At 31.6% G+C, this 19,044-nt stretch overlaps 2 protein-coding genes across 3 annotated transcripts in view; one reads left to right on the top strand and one right to left on the bottom strand.

Annotated features, from left to right (window-relative positions):
- The window catches only part of LOC130452677 (E3 ubiquitin-protein ligase MYCBP2), a 189,318-nt gene that overhangs the window by 67,421 nt on the left and 102,853 nt on the right, over nt 1-19,044 (top strand). The gene's annotated exons all lie outside the window — the stretch shown is intronic.
- The window catches only part of LOC130452678 (uncharacterized), a 71,773-nt gene continuing 53,398 nt past the window's right edge, over nt 670-19,044 (bottom strand). Inside the window, exons 2-5 of the mRNA XM_056792067.1 lie at nt 16,067-16,318; nt 11,873-12,043; nt 11,524-11,816; nt 670-8,767 (exon numbers count right to left, since the gene is read on the bottom strand). Of these exons, the coding sequence (XP_056648045.1) occupies nt 7,516-8,767; nt 11,524-11,816; nt 11,873-12,043; nt 16,067-16,318 (1,968 nt within the window). The 3' untranslated portion in view covers nt 670-7,515. The remainder of the gene's footprint in view (nt 8,768-11,523; nt 11,817-11,872; nt 12,044-16,066; nt 16,319-19,044) is intronic.

Genomic DNA, 19,044 nt, shown 5'->3' with positions numbered 1-19,044 from the left:
TGGGGCTAGTGGTATCGTTTTTTATGAAAATATAAATCTTCCTGTACAGTGGGTCGAGGGACAGTATGGCAGTTTGTGTATAAAACTTAAATCGAAATAACCCAGAGTAGTTTTAACGCTAAATAAGCCAAATAACCAATCATAGAGAACTCAAAAGTTATAATTTTTTAATGTTTATGTAAAAACGTGTACCATATGTTATTTATTTAAAAATAATCATGCAGATTTTGGCATATAAATTGTCTAATCAGAAAATTTTTTTATTCAGAGAATTTGAAGTAGTCTTATAAAATGAAATAATAAAATGATAATTCGTGTGAAGTTGTTTTAATATTGGATATAAAAAATTTAAGATAACATAGTACAGTATCATTATATTTTCATTTTTAACCTCTCATAAAGCAGCCGAATCTCCAGGAGTCCAGTTAGGATCTTTTCCACCAAGTTGAACACAATTTATTCTCCACAATTCCCTTCTCTAAGTAGCATATCTTCAAACTAACTCCATTCTAATTGTTATATCCAGGAGCATAACACTGTATCTTTAAGCACCATCTGTGAGTGAGATTTTAAATACTACATTATTACATATAATGGTTTTAAAGGAGATAAGATTGTTGATAGATTACAGGTTTTTTAGACAGGTTATTATTGATTAATAAAACAAGATTGTAGTTACAACTTTTATTTAAAAAAATTATGTAGAATCGATAGATAAAATACAAAATATACAACTAACACAACATTATCACAGCAAGGCAAGACGATTCTTGCGATAATTTTAGATGACATTTAAACTTATAAGGAAAATATCCTCATACATATAAATTTTAAGTAACAAATTTATTACATATATTTTTTAAATATATAATATATGCTTAAACTATTACCTAAGCTTGAAGAAGTTTTTTTATATTTGAAGAGACTACCAACATACCCTAATAAGACAGATTTAAGTCTAATAGACAAGTTTTTAAACAATGTGGATTCTAGAATTAATATTAAACAGAACCTGTGGTTAAAATTTTAGTCAAATTCGATATTATTAAAAAACGTATAGCAATTTCGGCAATTTCTTGTTCAAATGAAGCTTCTTATAAAAAAAATAAATATTTCACCAAGTTATGCATACATTATTTAATTATTTTTTATTTAGTGAATTTGCTTATTAATTCTTACATATAGATACATTAATTTAAAACTATATACAGAATAAAAAGGTAGATTAGTTCATTCATTGCATTCTATTTATGAGGATGGATAAAAATAAAGTAATTAGTTGTTGGTCAAAATGCACTAGCAGTACAAAATATTTTGTTAATGATATGTCAATGCTAAATTTGAGACTATGTCGTTAAAAGAATAAGAAGACTGTTTTTATATGAAGATATTTGATTAGAAATAGAAAATATATTAACAATATTGACTTGTAGTCCGGTTAAATTAGACCAAAAAATAAGAGTGAAGCTACATAAATGCTTACCAAGTTGAAAAAATCATTATAATTGTTTAAAATATAATTAAAAATGAGTTTCTCATCATTCCCGTGTATGGAAAAAAAATTATTCATTGTCAAAGGTCAAAAAAAAGGGTTTTTCGCGATTTTAAGCAAAACGGTAATGTTTGTCATAAAAATACATCAGACAAAAATTATAGATCATAAAATTATCTACAAAAAATATATCAATACTCTTTTTCCTACGAGCCACGGTTTCTGAAATAAAATTATTCAAAAAGTTATAATCGCCATAATATGCATGAATACGCCACGGATATGCATCTCTTAGAGTTATAATTTACGAGTATGTTAAAATATTTTGTATCTATCATTTTAACTTATACTTAAAATATACATAAGTTGTAATTATAAGAATATCAGGTAAAATGGTAAAAGTTTACTGTCGAAAATATATTGGTAAAACAAATTAATAAAGATGCTGATTACTGAAACAGCAAGAGAGCAATTCAATTTAACAAATACAACTATTGCTGTTGGTGAAGATGAAGACTTACTCATATCACTTATTGCTTGAACTGAAACTGAAAAAACTATTTTTCTCTTAAAACCAGAAAAAAACACAAAATAAATCGGAAATCTATTCATCAAAAAGTTTATCTACTTTTACAAAGTGTCAAAGTCATCACTATTTTTACGCGTAATAACAGAGAAGTAAAATAACAGTTTTCAAAATGTTTGAAAATCAAAATTTAGTTCAATGTGCTGAAGTTTTTGAAAACAATAATTCAACTCGACAAGGAAGTTATTATCAACGGCATTCGCTTTCTTCTTTCTATGTACGGAGCTCCTAAAAAAACTACCTTTTTAGATAAGTATCGATATGCGTGTTTAGTTAATACTAACAGTAAAAAACAATTTCAATTGGCTTGTCTTCCTTCAACCTCAATTGCTGCTCATCATCTTTTTCGGGTATATTAACAAGTTCAAGTGTAGCTTGGTTATCAGCTAGACCCTACAGACTGGGATTAGAAGTTGGTTAACAATACATTAGAACTCGTTTAAACTTTACTCCTATTTTTTAAAAAAGGGATGCAGTGACAAATGTGGTTGTAAAAAAGTCGGACTGTTTTGTTCTTTGGTATTTAAACCTTGTCAAGGCCGGTCGTGTTGTAATATTTAATCTCCAACAGTGGAGGATCGGTTTGATTCCAACAGGCGACATGCGATACATCGCTAGTGACGCACTCAGAATGAAGATAAAAAAGAAGAAGAACAAGAAAAGGAATTTGAAAATTACGACTCGAACGATTAAATTTCACAATTTTTTTAGTTAAATCGCTTTCATTTTTCAATCTCTGGTAATTTACACCATTTAGTAATAGTTCTAAATTAGTATGATCACAACAGACCTGTTTAAAAGGCCTACTGGAGACACCACGTAAAAAAAATCGCTAAGTACACTACCTTATAGGTGGCATGGAAACGTGTGCATATTCTGACGATTACAACTTTTTGAATCATTATATCTCAAAAACAAGAAAATAATTATCGATCAGTATTTTTATGATAAACCTTACCGTTTTGCCAAACATCGCGAAAATCTCATTTTTTTGACCTTTGAGCTTGATTAATACTTTTCTATACACGGGAATGATGAAAAATTTCCAAATTTTATTTATAATTATGTTTTAAACAATGTTACTGATGTTCAGCTTGGTGGGAATTTACGTAAATTCGAATGTCTAAATTGACCGGACTATTGTATGTTACAAATATTGTTGGATAAAAAAATGGCAAACTTTTTCTACCTCTAATTATAGAATTGATTGGCAAAAAAAATCAACATGTTAAATGGAATGGAATTAAAAATTTTATATTTATTGTTGTAATATATAACAACAGAAAAAAACTCTTGGAGTGTATCAACCGTTTTGACATACAATGAATTGTGGCTTCAAAGGCAATCATACATACATCTTCTCAGAGTTTCTCATTATTTCTTAAACATATATTTCAAAATTCGTTCAATATTATTTTCTTTCCAAGCATTTAAATCATTTATTCCCTTTGTATATTATATTATTCCCTTATTGTTTTAAATATACGAAGTAATTGAATTACATAAGAATAGGTATATAAAATATATAAAAAAAGTCCCTTACTTCTTATATAGGGCACCGTTAAGAACAACAGAACATAACTAAATTTGAGTATTTCAAAAAATTTAATTTGAGTTTTATGAGATTAATTCAAAATAATGGAGAGAAAGGTTTAATAACGTTATTAAAATAAACAATGAATATTCTCAATGAGAAGTACAGAAATATATTTTATAATCCATGTTTTTTATTTAGTCAACACCACCTATTGTTTAAAATTTGAGTTAAATATAGTCATAAATGAGCAGCCTAGATGGCGCGTGCTGTGGTGAAAAAAATTTGCATTGGCTGAAAATAGTAGCAGTTCGTCATTCTTGTGATTATTTCGGATATCATCATAAATAAATTCGTCATTAAAAGAATCAACGTATCAATGTATTCTCGTTTTGTGGAGTGTTGAAAAATGTATATCGATGATGTTTTTCATTCCTTTCTCAACTAACCATGAAAAGAAATATTTGGTCATTTGATTTGGTAATTTGATGAATTAATAGGTTTTCTAAACTATAGTCAAAATGAGTAGTGAAAATTTTCACCAATATTAAATCAAACCCACAGACTTTTGCTTAATACATGCAGAATTGCTTAATCTGAATAGAAAAATCACACAATTCAATTTTGGAACAATTTTTGGTAAATTTTCCATAGAACTATATTTAAAAAAAAAGCTGATGTACTTTTAAAAACTCGTGGTGATTATTTTTTCATTTTGTTTGCTGAATACGAATTATTTATTATGAAATGTTATTACTGGCAGATAATTTGAAAATCTAAAATAACATTGACGAAATTTCACTTGATCATGTGCCAATCATTCATTGTTAATAGCCTTCCCATAAAAGCATTTTATTGGACACCATTCAATGTTTTTCATCTAGTATTACATAATCAGCCCGGTATAAAAATATTCATTATCCAAAAACTTGTTTAACTTTTAAATATGCCTAATGAATATTATATAGAATTATTCAAATTAAAAATATAAAAGTAATATATTTTCATATTAAAATTGTTTTAATTATTGATTTATATTTGATTCAAATTTCGATTTTGAACAATTTTATATAGGTGTGGAGGCCCCAAAGCGAACATTGTGATAGAACGAGGAAGAGGACTGCAGAAAGATTGGCCCTATGTAAAATTAAAAAACAAAATTTCTCGTGTTACTAAGAAAAAAACGACAATATAAACTTACTTGCAGAATATTTTGTTTGTGGCTATGATTTCCTGCCCTTGATTGACAGAAACCAATTAGTATTCTTCAAATACCCTCTAGCTATTGAGCTTTTAAAGTTTATATTAACTACACCTGTCTCAGAGGTTATTTGTGAAAGTTGGGGCTCAGTAATGGCTTCTATAATGCTGAAACGACCAGCAGCCAGAGACACCTCTGACCTAGAGGAGGTAGGCACTACTGACAAACTAGCTTATGTCATGATCAATGAACCTCCAGCTAGCTATAAAGGTAACAAAATATTTTTAAAGTTGGCTTTATGCAGCAAATATGGTACTAGGTTTTATAAAAACTTTGAGCCAGCATATAAACATAAGCAAATGTCAGAAATAGTTACCTCCAATGTTATTGGAAGAATTCAGAATGAGTTGAGTGACACAACCTTGCCAAGTTTTTCATATGTTGCTTGTTATAGTCTAATTTAATCTATTTAATTTTTATGTTACATTCCAATTCGTTTGTAGGCTAAGACCATACATTAAGTATTTGTTTTATGATCATTAAATATTACTTATTTAATTTTATATATGTATTTTTATTTTTTTCCTAATTAATATGTCTTTTAAATGCCTACAAACTTTGGGGAAAAGCCGCAAATCCACAAATAATGCTCAAAAAATAATTTTAATTCCTGCAGAAAGTTTTTAAGGTAGTTTGGGTCTGTCGCAAAAAAACCAAGAACATTTGCTTTGGGGTGAGGAGGGTTATTATCTAAAAATAATCAAGGTAATAATTGGTGTCTAATATACTATTCGCTTTGTTTTATAATTCTTGTAAATATCATGAAACTTTGTACAAATAATAACACTTGAATAATTGCAGAAAATTGTTTGAAAAGGTGGAAAATCTGTAGAACAAAAAACCGTTAGGAAGTTAAAATCTTTTCAGAGCTGATTTATTAGTATGATCTTTAGTTATTACCCCCTCTTTCTTATGAGTGTTTATTGAAACAGAATATTGTATTATCTTGCTTTTTTTCTTTACCGGTTTGATTATATTATAACTGTGCTTTCTTTGAGATAGGTGGAAATATCAATTTTGTCAGTTTAAATTCGATGTGGAATACTATCATAAGATAAAAAAATAAGAAAATTATTGAAAGTGGTGATTGGTAACAATAAATGAGAAATAAGTTATTATTAAATAGTAATAATGTTTATTTGCTATTGCTATTGCAGATTTTGAATTTTTGATTAATTTGATAGAAAAATCATCTTTCTAAGCAGGAAATGTGTGGTATAACTGTTAGAATATGTATGCTGAAATAATTAAGAAGAGCTGAATATTGCGGGATATAACCACAATACGATTTATTTTATATCCATTTCTTCCACACTTAATAGAAGTATAACTTCTAATGAATACTTTATGTATTCAAAAAAGTACATTCACCTTCATCACGCTATCATACAAACGATACTTCAAGACAAAGTTGTCCTAAGTATATTTGACCTTTCCCACTGATTGAGGAATATTTTCATTGCCATTTTTTTATTTTCGCGATGATATATTGGGACTTCTAGTATCATCGTTTTCCTTATTATAATCTACTGAAAACAAAAATAACGATGCGATGTCTGACAATTAATTAATGATTTGTCATTTTTATAATAACTCTGGAATAGGAAAACTTTTACCACTTAATGTAATAACCTTGCTCTAGTCATACATATTTTTCCATCTTCGTGCTCGTCACAAAAAATTGGAAAATCGAAAAATCTACGAGTCAAAAGTTTATGCGAAATTTGACGATTCTGCAACTGAAACTTACGATGAATTATTTTGTTTTGTTGATATAAAAGGAAGGTCATTAAAACGAAGTTCGTGTCGAGGTGCGCACTAACTAAATTGCACCATGTACACTTATGACAATATCGTCTGTTAAAGCTATGAGCCGAAGCAGAAAAATAAATATCAGCCGTGAAACTATCAGGCAGATTATAATTCTAGATTTCGCGATGAGAAAGCTTTGTACAAAAATAGTTCTGCAACAAACTTTCAGAAGGACACCAACGACGTCGATTGTCGATCGTAGACGACAATTATACTGTTATAGGTGAAAACGATACTTATCTGCTTCTTTAACAGCCAAGGGATGGTACATAAGAAGTTAGTTCTTCCTGAAAAGATTATGAATCATGTATTCTGGAGCGATGTATTTCGAGAAAGGGTTAGCGCGCACATCCATCACGAATAACAACTGCATCGTATCAATGCGTGTGGAGGAATTCGCAGTTTTTAGCTTCTAAAAAGGGTCTAGTGTCACCAAAACAGTCGACAGATCTATTGTCCCGTGATTTCTTTCTTTTCCCTACAATCAAAAATGTCGTAAAGGGAACGAACGTTGGAGGTTCCACTGAAATAATAAATTGCTGATACTATACTATTATTGTGGAAGGGATTTACTTTAAAAGGGATCATGTAATTTTTACATAATCCGTTTTGTTATTGTCAGATCTCGTAATACATATTTTGATGAGAAATAATTCGTTTCAGCAGAAAAAGTATAGTTTTGGTTCTATCAACATTTTTAGAAAAGTTATCAAATTAAAAACACGTGAATATTTTCATAATATTAAAATATAATAAAAAGACTAATAAAAATATTTACAACATAAAAATTTACTAATAGAAAAGTTTTTTGAATCACAAGATTAAAATTATTATAATTTAGTTGATGGTCCTGGTTTGGAAAGCCAATCATTTTTCGAATTATTTAATGATTCGTTTGATTTTAAACAGTCTGTACTACCTTTGTTATCTGATTTTTCACCTTTATTTTTTAATTCTGAATAAAGATGTACAGCCGCGTCTGTTGGTTCCGAATAATCACTCATTACGGGTGGTTTTCCATTACCATTATTTACATCTACCTGTTGGGAAAATTTTTCCTCCATTAATTTTAAAATACTTCTCGCTCCTGCTGCCGATTCTCTATCTTCTTCATAAGGTGGAGGTGGGATTTGTAGATTCAAATTTCCAAGTTCTTCATATAGGTGCGCTTCTTCTTCTTGTCTGTTATTGTTTTCGTAACCATCTTCGATTATGAACATCTCATACAATCTTTCAATCATTTCTGAAGCGTCTTGGTGAGTTGCAGGGTCATCTAATCTTTTTGATAGAATTTGAAGGAATTCCAAAGTTAGTTCATCTGGAATTTCTAATTTTTCGTTTTCATCTACTGTGACTACAGTACCTTCTTCTATACTCAAATCATTGTTATTGTAATGGACATTCCTGAAATAACCTTTATCTTTCAACCATCTACCACCTCGTATTAATAATATTATAAAAGTGACAACTATGGCTACTATAAAGAGACTTATGATGGTAATCATGAAAATTAACCAGCTCTGCTTAGCAGAATCGTCTTCTTCTACGAATATTTTACTTGTAGTATCTACTATTCTCGTTTTTCCTTCATAGGGTTCACAAACTGTTAAATTTTTACAAGATTTTTCTGTAAAATTTTGTATATTGATTATACCGATTGGAAGAGAAAAGCAGTTCGATAAATATGCATTAACTGTACAAAAACTGGTTCCTTTAATTAATTTAAGCTGATTGCTATTGGCTATTTTCTCTATCCAAGCATCGATAAAACAATCACATGTTTGATTGAAAAAATTATCGTCAAATGTTAAAATATTAGTATCTACGTTCGATAAGAAACCTAAAGCCGTTTCGTCCATGTTATAAATTTCATTTCCTTTAAATGAAAGCTTCTCGTTATCAGCTCCTTTTAACGGTAATAAGAAGTTAGCATAAAGATGTTTTATTATATTGTTTTCCATATCAATGACGTTCCAATTATTTATAACAATAGCTGTTGGATGGATATTGAATATTTCATTATTGCAGATCTCACTTCTTGCAACTGTAGCGTTTATGGCACCCGATTCTATATCTGTAACACTGAAAACATACTTATTGTTACTTGCAGTAAAAATTAATAGTATATTACTTAATGAACGGTAATGTAGGTCATAACTCACGCAAGCTACTTTAGACATAATAAAGGGATGGAAGGGAGGAAGCAAGAATAGTTGTTTAAATTATGCATACTGATTAGGTACAACATAAAAAGATGTCCACACATATATGCACACACACATACACACACACAACTCACTCAAGTTTGTAGCACAAGACGAAGAAGAGTACTGTGATTCATCTAGCGGGTTATGACCATTACCGCAAGTTGAATTCTAAATTTTATCTACGACAAGTACAGAGAAAAAACTTTATTCACAAATTTTCATAGTTACCTAATACAATCCTACAAGAATTTTAGTTGTGAATACTCATTTTATTTATTAATAAAATTAACTGTAAAATTTGAACAATCATTAAATTGTATATATCAGATTGAATTATACAAGTTTAGTGTTTCTTTATGTGTTTGTTGCCTTAAAAATATGGATTATCAAAATTACTAGAAATGTTCGGTGGTGATTCTATGAACTGGGCACAATTGTTTCGTTTGCCATGATCGTTGATTAACAGTTTGAATGATAGTAGACGAGCTGATTATCAATCGCAAAGCCACGAGGCAAATTTTAACTAAAATTTTGTGCAAATATGATTTAGAAAAACCAGATAAGCAAAAATCACTTTTAATGTTTATCGCGTTTGAAATAAATATGATTCTGGTGGCCTTTACCAAATGATACAATTCGAAAATGATGCTCGGGGCTGATCTATAAAGAGTTCCACCTGGATAGACCACGAATCAAGTGAGGTACTCGATAGACTTTGAAAAAGAGGCAATTCGCATAGATTTCCCGAACAACTAGGTTTTGTATCACGACAATGTACCCTGCCCGTGACTAGAGACACACTTTTCCAAGCGATGTTCAATAAGTTCGATATATTTTTAGAATAAGAATCGTTAAGCTCCTCAAAATAGCCATTAATTGCCAGCATCACCTCTTCTTTTTTCTATAATGAGATTCTTCAATCACCGAACCATTTTTTCAAGTCTGGGAGCAGAAAATAATCCGAGGGGACTGAATCTGATATAAGGCAGCAATTCAAAATTTTACTAATTAATTTTGGCCATTGCAATAACGGATGTGTGAGCTGATATATTGTCTTAATGAAACAATACTTTCTTCTTATCCAGGTGCGGTCGTTTTTGCTTGATTTGTTCGATCAGACGTTATGATACGTTCGCATAATACTCGCGTTCATAGTTTTTCCTTTTTCAAGATAATCAATGAAAATTATCTCACTCGCCTCCCAAAAACAAAACGACGCCATGACGTTGCCTTCAGATGGAACACTCTTTGCATTCTTTGGAGGCTGTTCTTCCATTGTAGTCCATTATTTCGATTGTTCTTTTGTTTCGTCAAACACTCGATGGAAACATCTTCACGAAGCTGTTTTTGATCCATTGTGAACAAACACGGCACTCATCTTGCTTGCACTGTTTTCTCCATGTCCATTTCCAAATTTTCAGTTACTATGCGCATAACAGCGCTTTTTGAAATGCCTACTATGTCTGCTAGCTCGCGCAATTTAAGTACCGCTTTGTGGATTTTCTTCAACATTTATGGAGTCGTCACCTTATTTGGTCTACTACTGCGATGCTGGTCATTGCAGGTCCTACGGTCTAGTTTAAACTCTGCTACCCAATATTTTACTGTTGAAAACGAAAGAGCAGTCCAACCCAGAGTAGAACCATGTTCTGTCTTTTATATAGGTTAGGCTAAGACCTCTGAAATAAAAGTATTGTATCACGATGACCAATTTGTTCCGTATTTCCAAATTCACTGATGGCCAAACAAATTCTAAACAGTGTGGTGTCTTCAAAGTTGAGGTATTTTTCAAGCAACTACCGCCATCTTTAGGTTAGCCAGGTATTACTTCTTACCTCTATTTTAAAATTATTTGTTATGTATCATTTTCTATTTTACGGTATGTCATACGAGGTGTGGCTATTAAATAACGAGACTATCTACCGTGTCTGTAGATAAACCAGTGTAGCCGTTGCCTACAAGCAACGAATTTTTGTCATATTTTACATGAACAACTGAAACTTATATTGTATGGCAATGTTAGTTTGACTAATCCACGTGTTTTTGAGTGGTTTGGACGTTTTCAAGATGGTCAAGAAGAAGTTTAGGTCGCCTTTTCACGTCAAAAACAGATGAATGTAACGAAAATGTTGATAATCTTGTTGGATCTGACCTATGTCGGTTAGGTATTCGTGAGATTGCTGAATCTATAGGAAGAGACAAAAGATTTTTGCGGCAAAATTTACTTGAAAATTCTTACAGGCAAAAAGTGAGATCTTACACCGTGCGACTTCTACCTATTTCCTTAAGTCAAATCTGCATTCAAACGACAATATATGAATCTGTTGAAGCTACGTTAAAGAAAACGACGCGCGTCCTGAGAGAACTGACTGAAAAAGACTCAAGGAAAGAGGGTTAAATAAATATACATAATATCACCAGTCTCGTTACTTAATAGCCACACCTCGTATTGTTCAATTTCTTCAGTCCTCCATTTATCTGAGTCAGTCGATTCGCATTCTTCATTCTATTCTATTTCATTCAACTTTTATTGCATATAAATATATAATCATCCCTGCCTATTCTCCTCTACTGCACTTGTTCCTTTATAACCTATTTATTTAAATAAAATTAGTGATTATTGTTACTCACATGGAATGGCTCAAGGAAAAGTTGCCGACTGCTGCAAGAATGGCGTTCGAATGTAATGTAGATACACTGCAATTGGTAATTTTGAAATCGCAAATGAGAGTTCTTCCAGTAAAAGCTCCTTCGTGGACGTTTTCTATGGTTGTAGCATCCATAATAATTGAAGATATTTGGAATCCCTTGAAAGCATCTTGTAATATCTCGCCAATTTTACAATTATGGAATGAAACACTTGCCAACGGTGTTAAGAATACTTCTGAAGGTATTTTTTGAATTTCGACATTTTCGAATATTATCTAAAAACCAATGAAAACTACAATACGTGGGCAATCTTGATGCGTCTAATACTTACGACAGATACAGGTCCTGTAGCTGCTTTATTTCTTTCGTTTTTGAAGTCAAATGCTCTTTCTTGTAATTTCAATAATCTCACATTTTTAAAAGTACTGTTATATAGTTGACAGAAAGCAGCTGATTCAATGCTTGCAAAATTTACATCAAAAACTTCTGTAGAGACAGAACTCTGAAAAAACAAATAACAAATAAATAGTAACGCATCTAAATGTTCTTGATTTCAGGTCTCTTCTGTTTTAATATTAAATTAAAATTTTTTTTTGATAATTTTTAAAGAAAGATAAATTTTGACGTTTCGACTTATCATATTTTGATAAAGGTTTAAAGAAAAAAAAATTTAAATTTTAAAACAGAAGAGACCTGAAATCAAGAACATTTAGATGCATCGTACAATTGTCTTGCTGTGGTCAACCTTAGACGCACCATGGGCTGCAATTTACTTGTGTTATTGGTAGGTACAAATCTAAGAATCTTTCGTTTTCACGACCTCATATCGCCGTTTTTTTTAACCCACTTGCAAATAAATCAGAAGTCATCAATGTCTTTCTGATCTTTTGATAATTAATACGAAACGTTCTGTACACGTGTCACCCGAACTGTACATAATTTGGGACCATTGCAAGACTGACCTTTGAAAGTAAATGTTTTATTCGGTAGAATACATCATCGTGAATCGTGTAATAAAACTGGAAGGTTCTTAATCCCCTCTTCACATTCGTTATTGTCCTCAGAACTTTCTAGAGCTATAAAGATTCATTTCTGGAATCTTCTAAAGTTAAAGAAACTAAAATGTTTGTAAAAAACTTGTCGAAACCCGTCCTAACATGATAAAGAAATAGAGAAGAAATCTGAGAAATCAAATCTCGTGTAATCAGATCAAAAGTAATTGGTTGAAATATAGAGGAACCTTATTGGAATTCTCAATAATAGATATTTCTCACTCATCCAGATCCCACTGAATTATTCTTTATTTAGCTATAATGAATTTTTGTTTGTTTATGAATGCTGTCGGTAGCTTTTAAGAATTGAAAGAAATATGATTAACATAATAATGCCAGTTTATATTGTACTAATGAAAGAACTTAGTAACCACAAAATGGTGTCCAAGCAAAAATACGTGCTTGTGGTTAATTAGCATTTTCATTAAACATGATTTTCGTACCGCAGAGAAAATAATGTTTTAATAAATACACAATAAAAAAATTAATGCATTCATTTATGACAATGTACTTAAGAAAGAAAGTTATCAAAGCTTATCAGTGCATCGGAGACTATTAATGCCTGCGATTAGCCATATTGTCAACAATGGTTGCTAGAAAATAATAGATAATATATCACAGCACTGGTAATATTGGCATAACTTTGAACTTTCAGTGACAATTTAAATTTTACCCAATCTTTGAAGGGTCTAACAAATGCCCTTCAAGTTCTACTGGATATTGCAGCTTTGAACCTAAAGATAAATTCGCAGCTATGATAATGACCTTAACGAATTACAGATTGTAGTAACTGAATCTGAACGTAGACTGAAAGTGAATACCCAAATATTTTATTGGCAGTGACCAAATATCGCCTGAGATTGTTAATAATAAAGACTTGGAGGCACACATTACAAACAGAGAACAGTGGACGAATCCGCAATACTGAAAAAGCCAATAGTTACACGGTTGCTCCAGGATTCTTAGCTTAGTTGAAGCAGGCTTTTGCGGAAGACATCTCATAGTAAACACTTTCAGCTTATGACTGCAGTGCAAATAAAATCTACAGGAACTGGCGACTCCAAATCTAGCTCGTTCGAGTGTGCGGTCTTACAGGCAATGACGATGCTGGTTTGTTTGTCAGAATGGTAGCATCAAAACCATCCATTGTAGGTGTAGGCAAAAGTATAGCTCTCACATATCTGAGTAGACTGCTCGTAAGACAACCTCTGTGGGGTTGGATGGAATCACATGTTATCTTTGGAGTACCGCTGGAGCAAGAAATTACAGACCATTTCGGCAAGCCTTACATTGAATAGGTTTAAACCAACTTGTCTGAATTTTCGATTAAAAATGCCTAATTGACCACTCGGCTCAGGTCGCAAGCTCGAGGTCAAAAGTCTCTAGCAAAAAGTCTGTAGTTTCTTTCCATTTCTTTCTGATTTTAGCATCTCAAAGCCATTGGTCTTAGTTTTATAATAAGTACTGGAACTGCGTCATAGATGACAGTTATCAGTCTCTTGGTAACGAGGCTCTTTCTCACTGACTTTGGCCTTGTCACAATAGGGTAATCGCTTGAGTAACTTTATCACTTGTTGTGTTCATTTTTAGGTAGAATTCTTGTTTGTTGTTCACGGAGATGTGTATCGATTGACGTTTGATGGCTAACTTTACAATTAGCAATATTGTAAACAATCATAAAAAGGGTGGACTCTGAGAGCAATAAACATTATTTTATATCATTCTGAAGCTGATGCCATTAGCTTCAAGATTTTACTGGGGAAAATACAATGTCATGTATAGTTTTGTTGTCAGTGACTTGCGATTTCAGGAATATCGCCTTAGTCGATTTTTATGTCCACAATATATATTTGGACAAAGATTTAAAGAAAAATTGAAACGTTAAATTTTATCTTCCAAAAATTATTAAAAAAACTAATTTTAAAACAGAGAGACCGAAAATGAAGAACATTTAGTTGAATTAATACATAGAAAATATATGTAATTTGACCATTCAACTATTTTTATAAAAATGTAGGATATTTTGTTTTGAGTTGACACTTATTTCATGCAGTATATGGAATTTTATCATTATTGGGAATTTTATTAGTCTAATACTGTTTATTTCTTTAAATATTTAGAGCGCAGTCTTTTGCACGTTTTAATTTAAAATATTTAAAATACAGTTGGAAACTATTATTAATCACCGCACGTTTTCTCATATCTCAGTTAAAATCGTTTTGAAGCAGAGCATTTTCTTCATTAACATTGATACACAAAGTGTATATTCAAGTCTAAGTGTAGTTTCTTTATTGTTTTTATGTTACTTCCTGGATAAGCAATTTTCGAGATTAAAACTCATCGTCTTCAATAAAAAGCTTATGTTTATTAAATTGAAATCTTGTCGATAAATCAAACGAGCTTGTAGCGATTACGTTTTTAATTGGAAAACTTAATAATCATTGTTATAAAAATCTCTTAATTGGAAAACTGTTCTGGTAAATGCCTTGTCATAAATATATTTAAAATCGTGAATTGGCATTAATTGACATTAATTAGTAGTATGTAGTTATTAAATTAACTCATCACGGGCAGGTTTATTCACCCTACTACAATTAGGGATAGATGATCCATTTTTTGCAATTTAATTTCTCAGGAGAACATATTTTCTTTAACAAAAGTTATCAAATCGAACAAAAAACATATACTTTCAGTTGATTTACGTATTAATTTCAACTTTCTAATTGTTTGCAGTCCGATAAATACTAAGCCTCAATGCTGCGCTATCATAAAAGTAATTTGCTGTCATGTTGTACATTCTTCTAGGATGAAAATGTCGAATTTTTAGCTTTATAGGACTTGTAGTTTTGTTTTGACCACTTATAGAAACAAGCGTGTGCGCGAAATTTAGATGGTGATTTTGGATTAATTTGGATGCGGTGTAGGTGACTTCTTTTCTTTGGTACAAAAATTGGTTTCAACGTTGTTTATTGAGGTGACCCTGAATACGGCCACCACGGATGATAATGTGACAAAATATGAACACGTATTGTAAACCGCAGATTGAGGTAACGCGAGAAAGAGACAGTAGTTCATATCCTGCACGAAATTTTCGGTTTGACAAAGCTGTCGAAGAAAGAGTAAGATAATGAAAACGAAACACAGCTCTGTATTGAACCTAATGGAAGTTTCACAGTTTGCAATCACGTATCAGCCACATATTCAATCAAATAACTCACAAAAGCTAGAAAATAAATAATCTCAAACGATTAGAATTGATATAAGGCGAAAATATGTTTCACGTGTTTATGAATGTTTAAGTCTGACTATTTTTCTTTTACGTCTTCTGACTTGTTTCCTACAGCCTGTTTTTAGCGCTTTTTATAGATAACATGAAAATTTCATGATTTCTATTCAAGACGAAGAGAGTCATTGCGGGTCTATTTTTTAATAACTATTGAAAAGAGAGCAATTTCTTCATCACTGTTTCTTACCTGTAAATAATCGAAAGCACCAGTCTTAATAATTAACTCATCACAGTTTTTTATTTGAATTAGTAGACTAGAAGAGGTAATGTGATAAAATGATTTATTTTCCATAACTATCTTTTGAGTTCCATCTATATAAATTAAAGACAGTCCACGGATTCCGTTGAAAGTTTTCGAGGCAAATGTGATTTCTCGTCCACCTGTGACATAAATTTCGACTGCTTCATTTGGAACTTTGGCGTTTTCAAAGTTTACTATCTGGAAAGAAAATATCATCATTAGATTTTCACATTATTAAGAATAATAAATAATAAATATAATCAAAAACAATATTTATTCTTAAGTAATCATTAGCGGCTTGTGGCATAAAACTATTAAATTTCAAATTTTTGTATGACTGTCAGATGTTTTCGATTAGTCACAAGAAGTGGTCACAAGAATTTGATCCAAATTCTGTACTAAATTTTCGAAATGTGATTGATAATAATTTTTCAGAAGTTGATACCACTTCCGTTACGGTATTCTTTACCTTGAAAAGTAGCTCTATCACTACGGATGATGCTAAATGTCTAGGACCATCATTCACTGTAAATACATACTTCAAAAATGGTACATTAAATCCGTGTCATTAACAATCATCAAATGAAAGTATGTGTACATAAGACAACAGAACGAAATATGTTCCAAAAAAGCTACCTGGTGGGTGCCGCGATTACTTAATGCTGATTATAGTCTCGTTCGTTTTCAAAATCATTTGTTCATATCGTAATATTGGTAGACAACATTTTTTATTTTATATATTTGTATAATTGATGAAATGAAAAGTATATTTTTTATGCACATCTTTTGCTTTATACACAGGGTGTCTCGCATAAGAAACGACTCAGAGCAGAGGCGTATAGAGGCCCCCAACATATGATGATGGTACACTGTATGAGACTGTTAACGACGTTGAGTAATGATAAGTAGAAGGCAATCGAACCATTCTGAGGGTTTAATTAGCGGTATCCTAACGTTTTTTATCTGTCAGTTGATTCGAAACAAATTGATTTCTTACTAATGATAATTTAATTCTAAAACTATTTTTACTCTTGTAATCACTCATAAAACTTTGTCAGTTTCCGAAAATGTTATTTGAAAAGTTACAAAGAAAAATAGTTGGCTATGTTCAAATGGGTGTGCGAGATGAAGAACTTATTTTAGGTACTATTGACGATCAACGCCAAAATAACACTAGAACTTTATCTTGATATATTAGCATATCTATCTAGATCATCTCTACATCGAAATACTTGACTCCATCGATATCACCCCAAAAAATATAAGACTTGGTTCAGCGAGTGAATTTCTTTTACGATATCCACTTTGAAATGAAAATTTGCGTAGTAATTAATACGTTTTAAGCTTAAGGCTCTACTTCGAGGCTCTATAACTCTTCTGGGATTCAGCTTGGTATAGTATAGTTAATTGCCCCCATCCGTCATATTCTGTGCTTCCCTATACGTCTCCGATTGTGTCGATTCTTAAGCGGGACACCCTGTATATAAAAGTGAATGGAGGATATGAATTTTTAATGACATTCGGTCAATAGACAATTGGTATAGATGATTTCAAATTTCTATATTTTTGATATCGATTTTCTGCATGAAACGAATATACATAACCTATTTTCCATATTGTAGAATGTGGTAAACGCGTTTATTTCTCTAAAGGTTGTAATTTTCATTTCTTTGGCAATTTTTTCTAGTATGTGACACTTTATTAGCAGTTCACTACCATCTGTGGTATCGACGTGGCTTGTTACTTTCATTGTTTTTTGCTAATACTACTTGGTTTTGTTTAGTATTTATGATGCTACGCTCTAAACATGCCACTATAACTGTTTTGAAGTTGAAAACAGCTCACAAATATGACGGCAATCAAATTCGATATCTTGTACCTACAGACTGTCAAGTGACAATTGATCAACTGTCAGTATTGGAATTCTCTTTAGATAATTTTAAGAAAAATTATGGTAATGAAAAGAGTTACTGCAAAGTTTGTTCCTCGGGCTCTGACTAATAATGATAAAAAAAAAATCGAATTGGAATATGCCTTGTTTTGAAAAAATAGTTCGAACTGGTCCAGATCTTCTGTCAATGGTCAGTTATATTGAGGTCATGGTAGCTATGGTTTTGACCCAGAATCGAAGCACCCATGGAAGATCCCATCATTAATATTTTTATGCCAAGGCCATAGTTCATACAGAGTTTGTTCCACCAGCTCAGAGCGTCAATCAATCTGCAACGGTGTTCGAAAAAAAGACCCGATTTGAGGTCGACACGAGATTGATTCTTCCACTATGTCTATGCACTTGCACACAGTTATCTCTATTTTTGACTAATAGTGTCATTATTATGCTGCCTTACGGCACCTTGTTCTTCTGATTGAATAAAACGAGGAATGAGCTATCAACCATTTTTACAGATAAGTACAAAAAGTGTAGTGGGAATATTGGTGGAAGAATTTTGTTAATTGTAAGAATATTCTGAAGGGGATGAGGTTGTTTTCTGATAAATTTGATATTTCTTTTGTGTCCAGCTTAGTAAACTACTTGTATCGGAGCTCTCTGTATATTATATCGTTCTCAGTATAGGAGGTCTGGCTATTACTACTATATACTACTATATAACAACGAGACTGGTTAAGAAAAAAGATTTTATTATAAAAATTATTCTACATTCGAATGCTCCTCTTCAATATACTCCCCTCCCCACGCCACACACATTTCCATACGTTTTTTCCATTGATCGAAGCAGTGCTGGAAGTCTTCTTTGGGGAGTGCCTTTAGGAGGTCTGCCGATTTTTGCTTTACCGCTTCCATCGACTCAAACCCTTTCAAAGCAGATTTTATCTTCGGAAACGAAATAAAATCGCACGGTGCGAAATCTGATGAGTTCCGCGGGTGTTCGAGCACTGGAGTGCGCTTATTTGCCAAATACTGT

This window comes from Diorhabda sublineata, chromosome 2 (assembly GCF_026230105.1).
Source record: "Diorhabda sublineata isolate icDioSubl1.1 chromosome 2, icDioSubl1.1, whole genome shotgun sequence".
NCBI classification, from domain to species: domain Eukaryota; kingdom Metazoa; phylum Arthropoda; class Insecta; order Coleoptera; family Chrysomelidae; genus Diorhabda; species Diorhabda sublineata.
Note: the sequence above shows the minus strand (reverse complement) of the source record. Positions and strands in the feature narration are given on the sequence as shown.